The sequence below is a fragment of the Capra hircus genome, chromosome 7 (genome assembly GCF_001704415.2).
Source record: "Capra hircus breed San Clemente chromosome 7, ASM170441v1, whole genome shotgun sequence".
NCBI classification, from domain to species: domain Eukaryota; kingdom Metazoa; phylum Chordata; class Mammalia; order Artiodactyla; family Bovidae; genus Capra; species Capra hircus.
In genome coordinates this window covers 47,888,082-47,907,714 of record NC_030814.1, presented here as the reverse complement: position 1 = coordinate 47,907,714, position 19,633 = coordinate 47,888,082, and the positions used below count along the sequence as shown (strand labels likewise).

Here is a 19,633-nt window from a genome sequence, read left to right as displayed (position 1 = left end):
AATTTGGCAGGAATAGTATATCTACTGCTTTTTAAAAAAATCTAACCTGAACTACAAAGTGTAATAGCTTAAGGAAATCTTGCCTGATGAGATATGTATAAGTAGAATCCTTGCTCTATCAGTTCTTAGTCATGTGACTTTGGCAAAGCTCGCCTTATCGTGTGTTTCTTCAGTGGTAAAATGGAGCAAAAAAATAGAGTCCCTATTTTACAATGCTTGGTATGCATTAAACCACTTGTTAGTTATCATTATAATAATTATTAAAAAGACAGTGATTTGTAACGCGGCTATGGGGAAGCGTAGTATAGATAGGGAGCAAGACATTTTTGTCAAGAAAGACTTGGATGTGAAAATATGATGGTGCTTCCAGCAGTGACGGTAACAGCGGTGAGTTCAGAAGCAACAACCCCGCCCCTCCCTCGCACTCTGGCCCATCCCAGGCAAGTTTCGCCCCTCCCTCGAGTTCCCCCCGCGATCGCGCACTCATTCCCCGTCCCCGCCCCGCCCTGCCCCGCCCCTTTCCTTTCCTTTCCTCTTCAGGCACCGCCTTCATCCTCTTAAGCACCGCCTTCATCCTCTGAAGGCGAGGCCTGACGCCCACGCGTGAAGCGAGGGTCTAAACGAGGAACCTCTAGGGGGCGGGGCCGGGAGAGCTCTGTCCAATCCCCGGCCCCGAAATCTCAGATCCGGAGGGGGCGGGGCACATTGGGAAGTGGCCTCATTCAGCTTTGCATAGCAATGCACAGCTTTGCATAACCAATACGAGCAGGTATTTAACAGAGTCGTCGCCTCCACGAACCTGCAGTTAACCAGGCGAGGACCCACCCTTTACGATGAGCCCCCTGTTGCAGGCTCCCTTCCTGATCTCCCTGGGCTTGCTTCTTGCCGGCCCAGCGCTTCATGCACGCATTCTCCAGAACCGGGTGAGTGCTCTCTCCTTTAGGAGGCTGCTGCCAGCATCCCTGCCGAGCTCGGGCTGTGCGGCTTAGGGTGGGATAAGGAGGTGGCCTTTCCGGTCTCTAGAATTACTTTTTTGCAGTAGAACTTCCCAAAGTCACTAATCGTGGGACTCTGAGTGGGTCCTTTTCTCTCTCCGCGTTTCAGTTGGGTTTCGGTTTCCCTGTCTGGACAGAGGGTGGACTGTAAGGCCTTGCTCTGCTCCAGACTGTTTTGGAAGGATTTATCTCACTCTCTCCTGTACTCTCCTGTCCTCTTTCCAAATGTCTGAGTAAAGTTTTGTAGAATTGCAAGACCAATTCTCTACTCCCAGGCCCAGAGACTTAGTCCCATTTACATGTCCCCTCTTTTACCCCATGAGAAGGCCTGGCACCCAACTGCTCCCCTCTGTACTTCTCTGAGGCGCTGACTGTTCTGGTGGGTGGGTGGTTCTGAGAGGCTCTTCAGGCCAGAAGGTCCAGACTTGCTCCTCTGGCAACAAAGCTGCAGCCCTGCTCCTGGGTGTGAGTCATGGAGAGGGTCCAACCTACAAATTTCCCCCTTGTCGTCTCAGTCACTGTGCCCGAGATCCTTGGGAAAGGGAAGTTCTGTCATTCTGAGAAGTAGAGAAGCCTAACTCCACGGCTTCTGCTGCACAGCTAGGGGTCAGACACTTGATATCTTTGGCAGCAAAGAGAGAGGCCCAGCCTAGGTACCCTCCCTCCAACCAGCTTGGAAATGTTTGTCAGAGCCTGGAATAGGGTGGTATAGGGGAAAGAGGAATAGGACTAGGAGACTTGGCTTCTGATCCCTCCTCTGTCTCTAATCCATGGGCGTGGCATTTGGGCTCCTTAAGCCTTGGTCTCCTCTTCTGTAAAATGGGCTTGATAACACCAGCCTGCCTTTCTCAGTGGTTGTGGATGAAGGGAAATGCTTCCCTGGATGGAAAAGCTCTTAAATCTTAAACTCAGAAAGTGATAGAAGCCAGTGTGCTCAGTCTCACTCTCCCTAAGGGCAAAGAGTCTATTTTGCCAATTGAATGGAGGAGCAAAGAGCTCTGTCTTTATTGTCCCAGAGAATTCACAGTTAGTCCCTGAGTGTAGGTTGCGAATGTTTCTCTGGCCTCCAGATCTGACCACTATGGGGTGGAATCTAGCTAAGGCTGGAACTTTCCCTGTGTCCCCGCTCTCCTGCATATCTTGGCTGTGGATGCCATCCCAGACCAGAGTGTCTTAGGTTGGCAGTTTTGGAGAGGCCATGAGACCTCAGGGAGTTAACCCATCTTACCCAGGATGTTGCTTATCTGAGATTCCACAGTAATGGGTACTTCTTTCCATGCTTATCTTCTATCATCTGGGTTTTCTCATGTGATTTGGAACCCTGACCCTGAGACCCTGGGCCACAGGAAGTCTTGGGGTGACAGTGAGCAGTGAGTATCAGGAAACCAGACTGAGTTCCAGTTCCTCTTCTAGCATTAAGTGGGTCTCATGGCCCTAGGCTGTGGTGAGCCTTAGATAACAGGGGAGAATGTCTTGAGCCAGATTGGGCATACAATAGGTGCTTAATAGACTCTCTGATACTGTCTGATATCATTTACTATGCACACACTATGTGCTGTGTGTTGAACCATGTGCTTTTTTTCCCCTAATAAGCTTATTTTAGGGGAATAATTATAGACTTAGAGAAAAGTTGCAAAGAAAGTATAGAATTCCCACATACCCCTCACTTGATTTCCCCTGCTAACATCTTTTTACCACGGTGGGGCTTCTGCAGTGGCTCAGTGGTAAAGAAACCACCTGTCAATGCAGGAGACACAGGTTTGATCCCTGGGTCAGGAAGGTCCCCTGGAGGAGGGCATGGCAACCCATTCCAGTATTCTTGCCTGGAGAATCCCATGGACAGAGGAGCCCAGCAGGCTACAGTCCATGGGGTCACAGAGTCGGACGCAACTGAAGCAATTTAGCACACACGTACACATGCATTGGACTTCCCTGGTGGCTCAGACGGTAAAGCATCTGCCTACAATGCGGGAGACCTGGGTTCAATCCCTGGGTTGGGAAGATCCCTGGAGAAGGAAATGGCAACCCACTCCAGTACCATTGCCTGGAAAATCCCATGGATGGAGAAGCCTGGCGGGCTACAGTCCATGGGGTCGAAAAGAGTCAGACACGACTGAGCAGCTTCACTTTCACACAAGCATTACCATGGTACGTTTGTCAAGACTGAGAAGCCAACAGAGGTACGTTACCACTAGCTCAACTCTTAGACTTACATTTGGATTTTACCAGTTTTCCCACTGATGTCCTCTTTCGGTTCTAGGATCTAGTCTGGGGCACCATATTGCGTGTGTTGTCCTGTTGCTCCAGCCTCCTCTGGTCTGTGACAGTTTCTCAGTTGTGTGTTTTCACGGCTGTGACAGTGTTGAGGAGTTGGGACCTTGAGAATTTGTATTCTTTCTGTTTACAAATGTCTTACCGTAGTAACCCTGTGAGAAGATGTAATTATGTCCACTTATTAGATGAAAAAATAGAGCCTCAAGAAGGGTCACCTGACCCCTGTTCTCAGCTAGTAAGAGTGGCTACAGTGTGGTTTTAATCCAGGTCTGTGACTTGCATCCATATATCTGCATCCACAGCTGTACCTTTGCCCTCTTCCTATGCTGCTTCTTCCCTTATGTTAGCTGGGCTGGGATGACAGATATCTGGTGCCAGGTCTGCCCTTAGTGGGCACTGCTAAGGCATCATACCTCCTTTTCCTGATGAGCCTGGACTTGACTGCAGAATTCATTATGACAGAAGCCTCTAGTCAGTCATGGAGAAATCACTTTGTTAAGTCTCCCCAGGGACTGGGGTAAGGAGAAGCAGGACATTTTGGACACTTCAACCTGGAATCAATCCTCACGGTGAATCAGGCTGCCTTGGCATCTGTGAAAGCGGCTCCAGAAAATGGCCAGTCCACCTACCCACCCTCCAGGCCAACTCTTAGTCCCAGGCACTCTTTCATTTGATATTGGCCTCCTAACTGGTCTCCTCTTACCAAACAAGACCCTCTGCAATCCATTCTCAACTATAAACCAGAGCAGGGCACTCTCCTGCAATGGCATTCCACTGCATTTATAGGAAATCCAGCCTCCTGATGATGACCTATGAGGTCTTGCATTTATTAAACAACCCTGCCACCACTCTAGGTGCCTTGTCCATTATATCTAGCCCACTGGCCTTGTAGGGCCCAGAGCAGTTGAGTGTCTTCCCAACGCAGGGCGCATGTTCCTTTGCTCATGTTCCCTCTGCCTGAACCTTCTTTCAGTACATGCATGGCTGGCTCCTCATCTTGCAGGATTATCCCTTCTCAGCACCCTATTTAAGTGAGTCCTTTGTTACTTTTAACATGACCCTCTGTTTGTTTCATTTATGGCACCCAGAGATCACAGTGGGTAATATTTATTTACATTAGACTATAAGCTCCTCACTGCAGGGCAGGCACATCTCTAATTGTTTACCTGTATGAATAGCACTTGGCCCTGGGTCTGTGATCATTGCTCCATAAATATCTGTGGAATGAACACTGAAGGAAACATTTGTTACTACCTACCCTAAGGGGCTGTGGGGAACACAGGGATGAATCAGGCCTTTCTTAGTCATGGTCTGATGCTTCATTCCAAGGAACTGAAGCCCATTCCAAGAAGCTCAGGTAAAGGGAAGTTTATTTCAGGTATACAAGGAATCTCATGGAACTAATGGCAGGAAGCAGGGGCTGGGATGTCTAATGGCTATCATTTAGGGGGCCAGCTCATGCTTTGTGTCTGGCACTGGGTTATGAGCTTTATGTGTTACATGCTGTCACCCTTGCAGCACTGTCACAGGTCTGAGAGGAAAGCAGAAATGACTCCACTTAAAAGATGAGGAAACTGCGGCTCCAAAGGGGAAACTGGCCTACAGAATCACATGATATGGTGGTCAAGCTAGGGTTTCAAGCCATGTCTACTGACTAAAGCCTGGATGTACCACGTCTCACTCTAGAAACATGTTCTTGGCTACTCTCCTGCACTTCCTATTTAGATAGGAGGCAGGGGAAGGGGTGACACTATCTGCTCTCTTTTCTACAGACCAGCAGAGCCCTTAGTTCTTGACCCTTTGACTTGGTCACGAGTCTGTGTGCTGGCTCCATCTTAAAGTTTTTGACCCCATGACCACTCAAAGCCCAAAATCCTCTGAGTGATTTTGCCTCTGTCTCACTTCCCAAATTGGAGGCAGAGAGAATCTGTCAGCCTAGTCTATGTTAGGTATTGTCTTCTGGTCCACCTAGCTGTGGCTGTGTTGATGATGGAGGTTGACTTGGGGATGTGGGGATTGGCAGGTTTTCCTTCTAAGATGGGATGTGCCTGGGGGAACTACTGAAAGTCTCTCGTAGATGGCCTTCAGATGGGATATGCATGGGGGAAATACTGAAAGTCTCTCGTAGATGGCCTTCAGGGGGCTGGGAAAAGTGCGAGTGGGCAGGCAGAGCCTGCAGGATGTGGGGAGTGTGGTCATAGACAAGGTTCCGTGGGAGTGGGGAGTCAGTGATCATTTGTAGTTAGACATGATGGTGGAGTCAGGAATCAGGAGACCTCTTGGGGGATGTGGAGGAGGAGGAGGATATGGCTCAGCAGACGGGAGGGGGATGACTTGGGGTGTGGGACCAGGCAGGGCATGAGCAGTGAGATGGGAGTGAAAATGCACTGGTTAGGATTGGGAAGTTTTTTCACTGGGGATTGTTCATCAAGTGGCCCCCAGGGGATCTTTTCTTGTGTGTCCTAGTCCCTCCCTGACTTAACTGTCCCTCCTTGAGGGTGCGGTGTTTCATGCTGTTATGTTCCCCATTGTTTTGTATTCCTTATTGTTCCTGGTCCTGGACTGGGCCCGAGGTGTGACGTGAATCAGGTTCTGGGCATGGGCTGTAAAGGTGAATCCTCCAAAAACCTCCCTCTGAGAAGATGCCAAGACTAGCAGGAGAGGTGGGTGGAGCAGGGAGGTGAGGGATCAGAGAAGCTGGATATGGCTAGTCACCTATTCTGAAGTTCAGGGTCTGTGATATTGTCCTCTATAGTTCATGGCACACATTTGGGAGATTGTCTTTTAAGTCTTTTAGTAGAGTCCTGCCTACAAAATGGGTAGGACCAGAGTTATCCTAGGTTTACAGATGTGGAGTTGCAGACGAAGCTCCGAGCCAGCGGGTACCTCATCCATGGGCACATCGTCAGTAACTGCTCTGTTAATTCTTCTAACCTTTTGTCAACTCTTTTCTTTCCTTGCTGCTATATGTCCTTGGCTCTCCCAGCTGGGTAGCTTTTCCTGGGATAACTGCGATGCAGGGAAGGACCCTGCGGTGATCAACAGCCTGACTCTGGAACCTGACCCCATTGCCATTCCGGGGAACTTGACCATCACTGCTGAGGCCAAGACCAGTGCTGTCCTCAGCGATCCTCTGAAGGTGAGCCCAGGGTCAGGGAGGCACTGGAAGGAAGGTGCTGTGGGCCAAGGGCAGAGCCCTGAGGCATGTACACTCAGGGAACTTAATACTTTTGGAATCCTGGAATCCCAGAGCAGCAAAAACAACATAGATTTGTTTAAATGTCCTTTCATAAGTTTGCCTTTTGTATTTTTGTTTCAGAGTAACTACTTCATTCATGCCTGCTATCTGTTTTGGGGGTGGATATTTGTTTTCATACAAAACAACAGAGGCTTTCTATGTATCCATGGCAATTATATATGTCATAGTCCTTTCCTCATTGCTACCTTTATACCATATGCTTATATGCCTTCAGCCTGTCCTGGTGCAGATCTATTCTGGCACCAGTTTCCACTGGACTCTTTAAAAAGTTGTCTGATTTGGAATCTGTGTCCATGAAACTGCCCTTTGCCTTGGTTAATCACAGCCCCTACCTCATATGTTTCTGAGCTATTATTGAATTAGTAACATGGAGAGTGCTTTGCACAGGGCCTGGCACACATGACCAGCTCAGTACACATTCAGTCAGTTCAGTTTAGTCATTCAGTCAAGTCTGACTCTTTGCAACTGCATGGACTGCAGCAGGCCAGGCCTCCCTGTCCATCACCAACTCCTGGAGTTTACCCAAACTCATGTTCATTGAGTCAGTGATGCCATCCAACCATCTCATCCTTTGTTGTCCCCTTCTCCTCCTGTCTTCAATCTTTCCCAGCATCAGGGTCTTTTCTAGTGAGTCAGTACTTTGCATCAGGTGATCAAAGTATTGGAGTTTCAACTTCAACATCAGACCTTCCAATGAATATTCATGACTGATTTCCTTTAGGATGGACTGGTTGGATCTCTTTGCAGTCTAAGGGACTCTCAAGAACCTTCTCCAACACCACTGTTCAAAAGCATCAATTCTTCACCTTTCAGCTTTCTTTATAGTCCAAATCTCACATCCGTACATGATTACTGGAAAAACCATAGCCTTGACTAGACAGACCTTTGTTGGCAAACTAATGTCTCTGCTTTTTAATATGATGTCTAGGTTGGTCATAACTTTTCTTCCAAGGAGTGAAGTGAAGTGAAGTCACTGTCGTGTCCGACTCTTTGCGACCCCCGTGGACGGTAGCCTGCCAGGCTCCTCCATCCATTGGATTTTCCAGTCAAGAATACTGGAGTGGGTTGCCATTTCCTTCTGCAGAGGATCTTCCTGACCCAGGGATTGAACTGGGGTCTCCTGCGTTATAGGTAGACTCCTTAACGTCTGAGCCACCAGGGATGTCCCGGTGGCTCCTTACTTCCAAGGAGTAAGCGTCTTTTAATTTCATGGCTGCAGTCACCATCTGCAGTGATTTTGGAGCCCAAGAAAATAAAGTCTGTCACTGTTTCCATTGCTTCCCCATCTATTTGCCATGAATCGATGGGACCGGATGCCATGATCTTTGTTTTCTGAATGGTTGAGCTTTAAGCCAACTTTTTCACTCTCCTCTTTCACTTTCATCAAGAGGCTCTTGAGTTCTTCTTCACTTTCTGCCATAAGTGTGGTGTCATCTGCATATCTGAGGTTATTGATATTTCTCCCAGCAATCTTGATTCCAGCTTGTGCTTCTTCCAGCCCAGCGTTTCTCATGATGTACTCTGCATGTAAGTTAAATTAGGAGGGTGACAATATACAGCCTTGATGTACTCCTTTTCCTATTTGGAACCAGTCTATTGTTCCATGTCCAGTTCTAATTGTTGCTTCTTGACCTGCATACAGATTTCTCAAGAGGCAGGTCAGGTGGTCTGGTATTCCCATCTTGTTATGAATTTTCCACAGTTTATTGTGATCCACACAGTCAAAGGTTTTGGCGTAGTCAATAAAGCAGAAATAGATGTTTTTCTGAAACTCTCTTGCTTTTTCAAAGATCTGATGTGTGTTGGCAATTTGATCTCTGGTTCCTCTGGCTTTTCTAAATCCAGCTTGAACATCTGGAATTTCATAGTTCACATACTGTTGAAGCCTGGCTTGGAGAATTTTGAGCATTACTTTGCTAGCGTATGAAATGAATGCGATTGTGCGATAGTTTCAACATTCTTTGGCATTGCCTTTCTTTGGGACTGGAATGAAAACTGACTTTTTCCAGTCCTGTGCCATCGTGGTTATCTGGGTCAATAAAATCTTTTTTGTATAGTTCTTCTTTGTATTCTTGCCACCTCTTCTGAATATCTTCTGGTTTTGTTAGGTCCATTCCATTTCTGTTGTTTATTGTGCCTATCTTTGCATGAAATGGTCCCTTGGTATCTCTAATTTTCTTGAAGAGATTTCTAGTCTTTCCCATTCAATTTTTTTCCTGTTTCTTTGCATTGATCACTGAGGAAGGCTTTCTTATCTCTCTTTGCTCTTCATTGGAACTCTGCAATCAGATGGATACATATTTCCTTTCTCCTTTGCCTTTTACTTCTCTTCTTTTCTCAGCTATGTGTAAGGCCTCCTCAGACATTTTGCTTTTTTCATTTCTTTTTTTTGAGGATGGTTTTGATTACTGCCTCCTGTACAATGTTGCTAACCTCCATCCATAGTTCTTCAGGCACTCTGTTAAATCTAATCCCTTGAATCTATTTGTCACTTCCACTGTATAATCATAAGGGATTTAATGGGCCTAGTGATTTTCTCTATGTTTTTCAATTTAAGTCTGAATTTTGTAATAAGGAGTTCATGGTCTGAGCCACAGTCAGTTCCTGGTCTTGTTTTTGCTGACTGTAATAGAGCAGTCCAGTGGTCATGTATGGTTGTGATGGTTGGACTGTGAAGAAAGCTGAGCGCCAAAGAATTGATGCTTTTGAACTGTGGTGTTGGAGAAGACTCTTGAGAGTCCCTTGGACTGCAAGGAGGTCCAACCAGTCCATTCTAAAGGAGATCAGTCCCTGGTGTTCATTGGAAGGACTGATGCTAAAGCTGAAACTCCAGTACTTTAGCCACCTCATGCGAAGAGTTGACTCATTGGAAAAGACTCTGATGCTGGGAGGGATTGGGGGCAGGAGGAGAAGGGGATGACAGAGGATGAGATGGCTGGATGGCATCACTGACTCGATGGACGTGAGTCTGAGTGAACTCCGGGAGTTGGTGATGGCCAGGGAGGCTGCGATTCATGGGGTCTCAAAGAGTCGGACACGACTGAGGGACTGAACTGAACCAAACTGAATAGAGCTTCTCCATCTTCGGCTACAAAGAATATAATCAGTATAATAAACCTATAATAAGTTGAAAATATCATAAGTCAAAAATGCATTTAATACACCCAACTATGTAACATCAGAGCTTAGCTTCGCCTACCTTAGCCATTCTTGGAACATGCATATTAGCCTATGGTTAGGCGAAGTCATCTAATACCAAGTCTATTTTATGATATCGTATTGCATATCTCATTCACCAACTCAATGGACATGAGTTTGGGTAAACAATGGGAGTTGGTGATGGGCAGGGAGGCCTGGTGTGCTGCAGTCCATGGGGTCAAGAGTCAGACATGACTGAGCAGCTGAACTGAACTGAACTGATGGCATATCTCATATAATTTATTGAATACTGTACTGAAACGAAAGCCAGAATGGTTGTCTAGGTGCAGAATGGTTTAAATACATCAGCTTTTATGATCACATGGCTGACTGGGAGCTGTGACTTCCTGCCACTACTGAGCATCACAAGAAGAGAAAATAGTACTGTATATTGCTAGCCCTGAAAATGATCAAATTCCAAAACAGGAAGTACAGTTCCTACTGAATGTGTATTGCTTCTGCACATCGTAAAGTCAAAAAACTTTAAGTTGAGCCATGGTAAGTCTGTACTTTATTACCAGTCATAAATTTGGGCCATTGAACTTTTAAAAATTGGACTCAGATTCCCACTGTCCTTTCCCTTCCTCCTACGGTTTCTCTTATAAAATGTATATGCTTCTGATTTGGTTCCTTTGTCTTTGCATAGGGTATATGCATCAGTTCAGTTCAGTTCAGTCGCTCAGTCATGTCCAACTCTTTGCGACCCCATGAATCGCAGCATGCCAGGCCTCCCTGTTCATCACCATCTCCCGGAGCTCACTCAGACTCACGTCCATCAAGTCCGTGATGCCATCCAGCCATCTCATCCTCGGTCATCGCCTTCTCCTCCTGCCCCCAATCCCTCCCAGCATCAGAGTCTTTTCCAATGAGTCAACTCTTCTCATGAGGTGGCCAAAGTACTGGAGCCTCAGCTTTAGCATCATTCCTTCTAAAGAAATCCCAGGGCTATCTCCTTCAGAATGGACTGGTTGGATCTCTTTGCAGTCCAAGGGACTCTCAAGAGTCTTCTCCAACACCACAGTTCAAAATCATCAATTCTTCAGTGCTCAGCCTTCTTCACAGTCCAACTCTCACATCCATACATGACCACAGGAAAAACCATAGCCTTGACTAGATGGACCTTAGTCGGCAAAGTAATGTCTCTGCTTTTGAATATACTATCTAGGTTGGTCATAACTTTTCTTCCAAGGAGTAAGCGTCTTTTAATTTCATGGCTGCGGTCATCATCTGCAGTGATTTTGGAGCCCCCCCCAAATAGAAGAGTCCGAAATGCAGTACTTGGATGCAATCTCAAAAACGACAGAATGATCTCTGTTCGTCTCCAAGGCAAACCATTCAATATCACAGTTATCCAAGTCTATGCCCCAACCAGTAATGCTGAAGAAGCTGAAGTTGAACGGTTTTATGAAAACCTATAAGACCTTTTAGAACTAACACCCAAAAAAGATGTCCTTTTCATTATAGGGGACTGGAATGCAAAAGTAGGAAGTCAAGAAACACCTGGAGTAACAGGCAAATTTGGCCTTGGAATGCGGAATGAAGCAGGGCAAAGACTAATAGAGTTTTGCCAAGAAAATGCACTGGTCATAGCAAACACCCTCTTCCAACAATACAAGAGAAGACTCTACGCATGGACATCACCAGATGGTCAACACCGAAATCAGATTGATTACATTCTTTGCAGCCAAAGATGGAGAAGCTCTATACAGTCAACAAAAACAAGATCAGGAGCTGACTGTGGCTCAGATCATGAACTCCTTATTGCCAAATTCAGACTTACATTGAAGAAAGTAGGGAAAACCACTAGACCATTCAGGAATGACCTAAATCAAATCCCTTATGATTATACAGTGGAAGTGAGAAATAGATTTAAGGGACTAGATCTGGTAGATAGAGTGCTTGATGAACTATGGAATGAGGTTCGTGACATTGTACAGGAGACAGGGATCAAGACCATCCCCATGGAAAAGAAATGCAAAAAAGCAAAATGGCTGTCTGAGGAGGCCTTACAAATAGCTGTGAAAAGAAGAGAGGTGAAAAGCAAAGGAGAAAAGGAAAGATATAAGCATCTGAATGCAGAGTTCCAAAGAATAGCAAGAAGAGATAAGAAAGCCTTCTTCAGCGATAATGCAAAGAAATAGAGGAAAAGAACAGAATGGGAAAAGACTAGAGATCTCTTCAAGAAAATTAGAGATACCAAGGGAACATTTCATGCAAAGATGGGCTCGATAAAGGGTATATGCATACTCCTTATTAAATGAAAGCTTCTCAGTACTTTTGTTGGAGAAAAGGTGATAGGCCTCCTTTTACAGATAAGGGACACTGAGGCTCAGAGAAGGATGTAACTTGCCCCAGGTCAAGGCTGGTGTCCTTATCTAATGTTTCCTGTTCCTGAACTCTTTCTGGCAGGGAAGTAGAATTAGTGTTTGAAGTTTAGCAGAGGAGTACCCCAGGACTTTCCTTTTATCAGCAAAAACCCTGCCTAGTAGAGCTGCCCAGACTCAAGTACCATAAGCCTGAAGGGCTCTTAAGGTCAATGACTTCCCTCCTTGTTACTGGGACCCAAAGAAGAGTGACTGGTTCAGGCTCTGCAGCTTACTAGTGGTAGGAGAGACACTTCCTCCTTGTCCTTGCTGAAGTAAAATTTCTTCAGTCAAAAGTTCCATTTGGAACCTGGATGAATTTGATGCCAACTGCTAGTCAAAGCTTTGGTTTTTCCAGTAATCATGTATGGATGTGAGAGTTGGACTATAAAGAAAGCCGAGCTCTGAAGAATTGATGCTTTTGAACTGTGGTATTGGAGAAGACTCTTGAGAGTCCCTTGGCCTGCAAGGAGATCCAACCAGTCCATCCTCAAGAAATCAGTCCTGAATATTCATTGAAAGGACTGATGTTGAAGTTGAAACTCCAATACTTTGGCCACCTGATGCAACGAACTGACTCACTAGAAAAGACCCTGATGCTGGGAAAGATTGAAGGCGGGAGGAGAAGGGGATGACAGAGGATGAGATGGTTGGATGGCATCACTGACTTGATGGACATGAGTTTGAGTAAGCTCCAGGAGTTGGTGATGGACAGGGAAAACTGGCGCGCTGCAGTCCATGGGGTCGCAAAGAGTCAGACACAGCTAAGCGACTGAACTGACTGATTGCAATTTTTAGAAGTCGGATGCCCCAGATTCTGTGAGCCATGGGCAAGACTGGAGTCTGTCCAGGAATGCCTTTTTCGTTTGATGTGTTCCACAGGGTTTGGCATAACTTAGAACTCCCTTCTTTGAGCTCTGAAGTTCCAGGGTCTGAGACCTTGGTTTCCCCGTCCTCAGGAGTGGTAAATGCCACCATGTTTGGCATGTACTTATTTCAGGCTTTCAGACACGTGGTGTTTAGGCCTGATGGGTTAGCTTTCTTCTCTCTCTGAAGTCTTGTACCTTCAGTGCCTCTGCCTGAGCCCTGTGTTTGAGGTGTAAGTGCCTCTCCCCAGTCTCATCAAACGGCCCCCCTTCAAGTCAGTGCCTCTCTACCTACAGCTACTATCCCTGAGCTAGAAGAGACCAAGAGAAAAGTCATTGTTTTCAACTTGCAAGACACTTTACTCTTAGGATGTCATATCTGGTAGGTCTCTTCAAGATCATGACCTCCAAATATTCCATGGTCAAAATGGAGGAGCAGAGGTCTGAGAGGGAAAGGGACTTGCCCAAGCACCCTGGTGGGTAACGGAGATCCTGATTCCATTACCTGCCAATGCCTCTGTCTGTCCTGTGTTGCCAGGTCCTGTGATACAGGGGTTTATTTAGGTTGAGCTGTGGAGGTGCTAAGGAAGTCCTGGACTAGAGGGATTGATGGTTCCCTTGTTACTCAGCCTTGCTTGCTCTTTTTTTTTTGGCCACACTGGGTGTCTTGCAAGATCTTAGTTCCCCAACCAGGGACTGAACCTGGTGCGTGGCTGGAAAGCACCAAGTCCTAACCACTGGACCATCAGGGAACTCTCCTTGCATTCTCTTCTGAGCCATATGAGCAGGCAGACTGAGAGCAAGGACTGGAAAATCAGTCATGGTTTGTAATCCCCCAATAGCAGTAGCAGGCTTGGCTATTGCTTAAGTTCCAGGCGCCCCTACCTAGTACTTCCTGTGCTATGCTGGTCCTGGCTGGGGGACACCTAGCACCTGGTAGATGCAGCCCCACAGGCTTCCACTCCTGTTGGAGGAGCCCAGGCAGGACTTGGTCCCTGGTGGTCCCCTTAGCTGGGTGTTCTTGTTCAGGGCAGAACTGGCTTAACCATTTTCATTGGGATGTTGGCAAAACCAGGAATGGCACTGGCTGAGAAGTCCCATAGGAAGGAATGTTTGGATTTCAGGCAGTGTGCTATTTGACAGGCATTGTGTCACTCATTGGGAACTTGTGAGAGGCTGACACTCTATGAAGATCCCATTTTGGAGATGAGAGAATGGAGACAGAAGAAATTCCCCAAGGGTACCATACTAGGGCTTCCCTGGTGGCTCAGATGGTCAAGAATCCACCTGCAATATGGAAGACCTGGGTTTGATCCCTGGGTTGGGAAGATCCCCTGGAGGAGGGCATGGCAACCCACCCCAGTATTCTTGCCTGGAGAATCCCATGGACAGAGAATCCCATGGACCGAGGAGCCTGGTGGACTACAGTCCATAGGGTCGCAAAGAGTCGGACACGACTGAGCGACTAAGCACTCACCACACTAGGAAGTGGCTGAAGTGGCATTCACTTGCAAGCCCTTGGCTCTTCTAGGCAAAGGGTTCATTGAAGCAGGCTTGGCAGGAGAGGAGAGAGCTGGGCTGGGAGGGGGCTGTGTGTGACTGGGGGTGGGGGTAATATGTGGGGCAGCAGAGTGGGAGGAGGCACGTTTGAGTCTGTCCACTCAGGATACACGGGGCATGGACTGCTCTGTCCTGGACCTGGGCCCTGACATGTGGGTAGTCGGAATGCTGAGTCCAGAGCCTGCAGAGCCAGCCTGAGCCCTGCAGGCTCAAGGGGAATAAATGCCTGTCCAGGAGTTGCCTCTTCGAAATGGAGCTACTAGATGAAGTGAGCCTGGAGGCTGGGATTCATAGAATGCTGTGATGTTACAACTGCAAGTGATTTCCTGCTGTAACACCCACAGAGAATCAGACTTCTGCCCTTTGCCGACAGTTTTCTCTGATACCCCGGGGGGATGCGAGAACATGGTCCCTAAGGGACAACTCATTTGGTTCTTAGGCAGCTAATACTTAGTGAATGCTTAGCCCATGCCAGGCACAACTGGTCAGCCCTAGCCTCCAGAAGGGGAGCAGAATCATGGCCGTGTGGAGGTGTATAGCACTCAGAGGTCTCCTCACCCAGCTTCTCTCTGGGTGCAGGAAGTCCTCCAGCTTCCTTAACTGGGTCTAGGACCCCACCTCTTCCTGAAGTAGTTCCATCCCTTGTGACCTCACTAAGATTGTTAAGATCTTCCTCATACCAACCCCTAAAGTGATCTCCCTGTAAATTCTTATTATTTTCAATTCTGTCTTCTATGGCTGCATGGAGGAAATAGGATCCAGGAATAGCAAATAGGTTTCATCTTGGTAAGCAACTCCATTCAGCTGGTGGTAGCTGCCTGAGGTCCTAGGAAGGAACAGGTTCTGAAGCCAAGACTGGGCTCAGAAGGGAAGTCTAGAAGCAATGCCATGGTTAGCCAATTAGCAGTTACATGACAAGTGCATTTTGCCTTCAACCAATGGATAGTAAATACCTAAAGAATGCTAAGACAGTGTGTTCAGTGCAGCGGGAAAACAAAGTCATATTTGATTATTAATGGTCTGCTGTGGGCACAGGAAAGGATAATACTGGGGCAGGCTCCACAATATTGTCATTTCTGGATCAGAGTATTGCCAAGATCCTATCCAATTAAAAACCCTGTGTTAAAAGAAAATGCTGACCTTTGAAAGAGGCAGAGCAACTGGTTCATCTGCCTTGGAATTGTACATTTTCTGCAATTCTCTCACCAGGTGGAATTAACTGTGGAGAAGCACATAGCCGGCTTCTGGGTCAAAATCCCATGTGTGGACAACATTGGTAGCTGCACCTATGACAACTTCTGTAATATACTTGAAATGTTAATTCCCATTGAGGAACCCTGCCCGGAACCACTGCACACCTATGGGCTTCCCTGTCACTGTCCCTTCAAAGAAGTAAGTACAGGGAGGGGAGAGCATTTCCCTGTGACTGGAGTAGAGACGTGGCATTGGGAGACATTCTCTTGCAGACCTGGACATCTGTGGGTGTAAATTGACCTGATCTCTCCTGAATCACTTACCTTTTGGGGGCCTCGGTTTATCCATCTGTGAAATGGGAAACTTGATGCTCGATCTGACCTCCAGTGCCCTTCTGCTATTACATTCCCTGCTCTACATGACTCTTGGGAGAGTGGGAAGAGGGGCAGTTCGAAGCTGCAAACTTAGAGGTCACTCCAGGAGAGAGTCCCGTCTGTAGGCTCACACTGACCTGCAGTCCATTGGCTTTCCCACAGGGCGTCTACTCACTGCCCAAGTCTGACTTCACACTGCCCGACCTGGAGTTGCCCAGCTGGCTCAGCACGGGGAACTACCGCCTGCAGACCATCCTGAGCAACAATGAGAAGCGGCTGGCTTGTGTCAATATCTCCGCCTCCCTTAAAGGCAAATAAGATGGCACCTGCCACTGCAGAATGAAGAGGGTGTGAGGAAGGCATCCTCTTCCTCTGTCTTACGTTGGCTAAGGCCAGATTCTACTCTCTGTCCTTTCTCAAGCCCTTTTCCACAATGATGATGTTCCCCTGCTGAAAGTCACCTTATGCCACCTACAGAGGTTTTAACTGTGGGCCAGCAGCCCTGACCTAAGGGAGGATGAGCCTGGTGGTTTTTGACAGCCCAGGACACCTACTGGGTGGCTGTTGCACTTTCAGCCTCACCCTCATATGGCTTTCTCTCTAAAATCTTAACTCATTTTCTAAGGAGGCTAACATGTTTTATGACCCCCACATTCAGAGTGACCTAATCTTGGTCTCCTGAAGTACCTTTATGATTTTTCTCATTGATTTTTTTATGTGTGTCACTGACCTAAAAGCAGAATGAAAGTACTAACAGTTTTCATTTTACTCCCACTCCCTCTTACAAGGAAGGGTCTGAAGGAGTTGATCTAAACCTATGCCTCTGTTAGCTTGTATAACTTAGTGTTCTTTTTCTAGACTTGCCCAGTTAACAGTGGGGCATAGCGTATCCTGGAGAGGCAGAGGCAGGGCATGTGGGAGAACAACTGAGAATGCTCTGTATTTCAGGTAGTCTGCAAATTCAGGTGCTTTCAGGGCAAAGCGCGGGCCATCCGTGAGTGATGAGGGCCACGAGAAGCATGTTGTTTCCAGGCATATCTTGCCTTTGTACAACAGCACTGATCTAAGGCAGCTGCTGCCCCATCTCGAGCTGGGGCCCTAATCAGGGATATGGAGTCTAGGCTGAGTTAGAAAGGGTACTTTCAGTCTGTAGGGGCAGTTGCTGTCCAACAATTGCCAGTGAATTCCACAGGAGACTGTGGGCCCAGCATTATGAAATATTCTCAACATTTTTCCTCTCAAGAGGCCAGAAATCCAGACTTTTATATGAAATCCATTTTTAAATACTGACAGTGAATTATTTTTTTAAAAAACACTGCACAGGCAGAAGGGGCCAAACAGACTTGTCAGTAGGGAAATCTGGCTCATGGGAGGCCAGTTTGTGGCCTTGGATGTAAGAACACACATGCCTTGTCCTTTTAACCTTGAGACAACTCCAGCACCGTTTCTCCTGTGAGGCCGAATCCACAGTCCCTGACCTGGTAGGCTCCTCCGATGCTGGGGGAGTGAGGTAGCCGCAGAGCTGAGAGATCAGGGCCTCCTGCCCTGGCACAGAGTGTTGTCAGGGTGAGGGAGGCAGCTGAAGAGGTGGCCTCTCCAGCAGCCATTCAGTGGAGCAGGGATCCATGATGAGAGGGGGACTCATATCAGGTGCCTGGGTTTATTCATCATCCTGTCCTCCTGTGACCAGCCTCAGGTTCGGGGCTCACATGAAGCCTGGAATGGTAATAAATCTTTTTGACTTGCTGAGAATTCCTCCTTTGTTGTGGCTGCATATTTTTTCCCACTGATCACATCTCAGGGTTTCCAGAGCTCGTTTACTGGGTTGCTCCTGCTGGAAGAGTTCAAGCAGTGGGACGAGGGCTGAAGCAATGTCAGGGACTGACTCTTCTGTTCCTGTCTCGTGTGCTGCTTGGTATCTCTGCTTCGTTCTGTCCAGCAACATCAGCTTCCTTGTTTGTTTTTGACCTCCCCCCTCACAGTATGGCTTCTCCAGCCTTTATTTCCTCTCCTGACTCTTTGGGCATTATTCTCACAGACATATTTTAGTTCCCATCCTTGCATGGAAGGACGTTCAGTTGTTTGGTTAGTCTTTGTGTTTGCTGTGCTTTCGGCCCAGATGCTCCTCCGTCTTGTTGAGGGGTGGAGAATGGTGAGGATCTCAAATCAGAGAGCAAAGTGAACTTTTTAACAAATGGTACTGAGCCAAATGGAAAGCCATTTGGAAAAAAGTTGAAATTGGATCCATACTTAATGCCATAGGAAAGAATAAACTTCAAATGAGTCCAGGGTCTAAGTATTAAAAATGAAGCCATACAAATACTAAAAAGAAACATGGGTAAAATGTCCAGAGAAAATAAACACTGATAAAGTTGACTGCATAAGAAATAATGTGCTTGGCAAAAGACACAGTCAAAAGACTGGAAGAAAATATTTATAGCACAATCATAGACAAAAGGTTAATAATATTCCTACTATAAAGAATGAAGTATCAAGGGATCAAAAATCTGATAGGAAAACTGGGAAAATAAATGAACAGATAAACACTCGCATAAAGATATAAAAATGACCCTTAAACATAGTAAGATATAGAAACTCACTTCAAAATCAGAAAAATGTAAATTGAAACAATATTAACATAACATTTGTCAATTTCTTGGGTTGGTAAGAAAATAACCACACTACCACAAACCACTAGGCAAGGCTGTGTGGAAAAAGGTCCCCTCAAAATAGCTGGTAGGAATACAGACTGGTTCAGTCCTTCAAGAGGGGAATTTGTCAGTGTTACTGATCATGTAGGCTTCCCTGGTGGTTCAGAAAGTAAAGAACCCGCCTGCAATGCAGGAAACCAGGTTCAATCGCTGGGTCAGGAAAATCCCCTGGAGAAGGGAATGGTAATCCACTCCAGTATTCTTGCCTGGAGAACCCCATGAACAGAGGAGCTTGATGGGCTACAGTCCAAGGGTTGCAAAGGGTTGGACACGACTGAGTGACTAAACACACACACACTGTTCATGTAGGAAAAATATACATGTGTCTGCTCATATGGACATAAGGAAAAATGAGCTGGAAACTAATGAACTGGTTATTTACAGAGAGTGGAAAAAAGAGGGAAATGATAACAGGGTATAAAGGATGAAGAGGATGGGATGCTTCTGAGTATATCATGTTGTATATCTGACCCTTAGAACCATAATATTTCTGAGTCCCAAATCATAAATCAAACAGGAGATAAGGGAAATTCAACATGGAATATAAATAGTAACAAAATATATTTCAAATATATAATACAACAACACTGAAGTGAGTGGGAAAACAAAGTTCCAGTATTTTGATGGGGCACTGTAAAGCAACAGAAAAAAGGAACTGCACACAAATACTGTATATACTGTAGTTTGTTTTTCACAGGAATAGCGTTAGCAATTCTAAAAGTATTTCCTGTGTATATTAGGACTGAGAAAATAAATGTGGATAATGAGAGCGTGGAGGCATACTGAAAGGACACAGGAACCAACTGGAGGGAGCTCTCAGTGGCCAAGTCTTGGACAAC

The 19,633-nt window shown here is 46.4% G+C and overlaps 1 protein-coding gene across 1 annotated transcript; it reads left to right on the top strand.

The window, feature by feature from the left end:
* Window positions 687-17,835, top strand: GM2A (GM2 ganglioside activator). Its single transcript, XM_005683188.3, has 4 exons — window positions 687-923; window positions 6,256-6,408; window positions 15,725-15,907; window positions 16,246-17,835. Exons 1-4 carry the CDS (start codon window positions 834-836, stop codon window positions 16,399-16,401), a joined length of 582 nt encoding a protein of 193 aa, XP_005683245.1. The 5' UTR covers window positions 687-833; the 3' UTR covers window positions 16,402-17,835.

Excerpts from the sequence above, each read along its gene's own strand:
- GM2A (XM_005683188.3), top strand. The coding sequence starts at position 834 with ATGAGCCCCCTGTTGCAGGCTCCCTTCCTGATCTCCCTGGGCTTGCTT. Across the intron at positions 924-6,255 it reads CACGCATTCTCCAGAACCGG|CTGGGTAGCTTTTCCTGGGA; the intron begins GTGAGTGCTCTC and ends TGGCTCTCCCAG. Across the intron at positions 15,908-16,245 it reads GTCACTGTCCCTTCAAAGAA|GGCGTCTACTCACTGCCCAA; the intron begins GTAAGTACAGGG and ends GCTTTCCCACAG.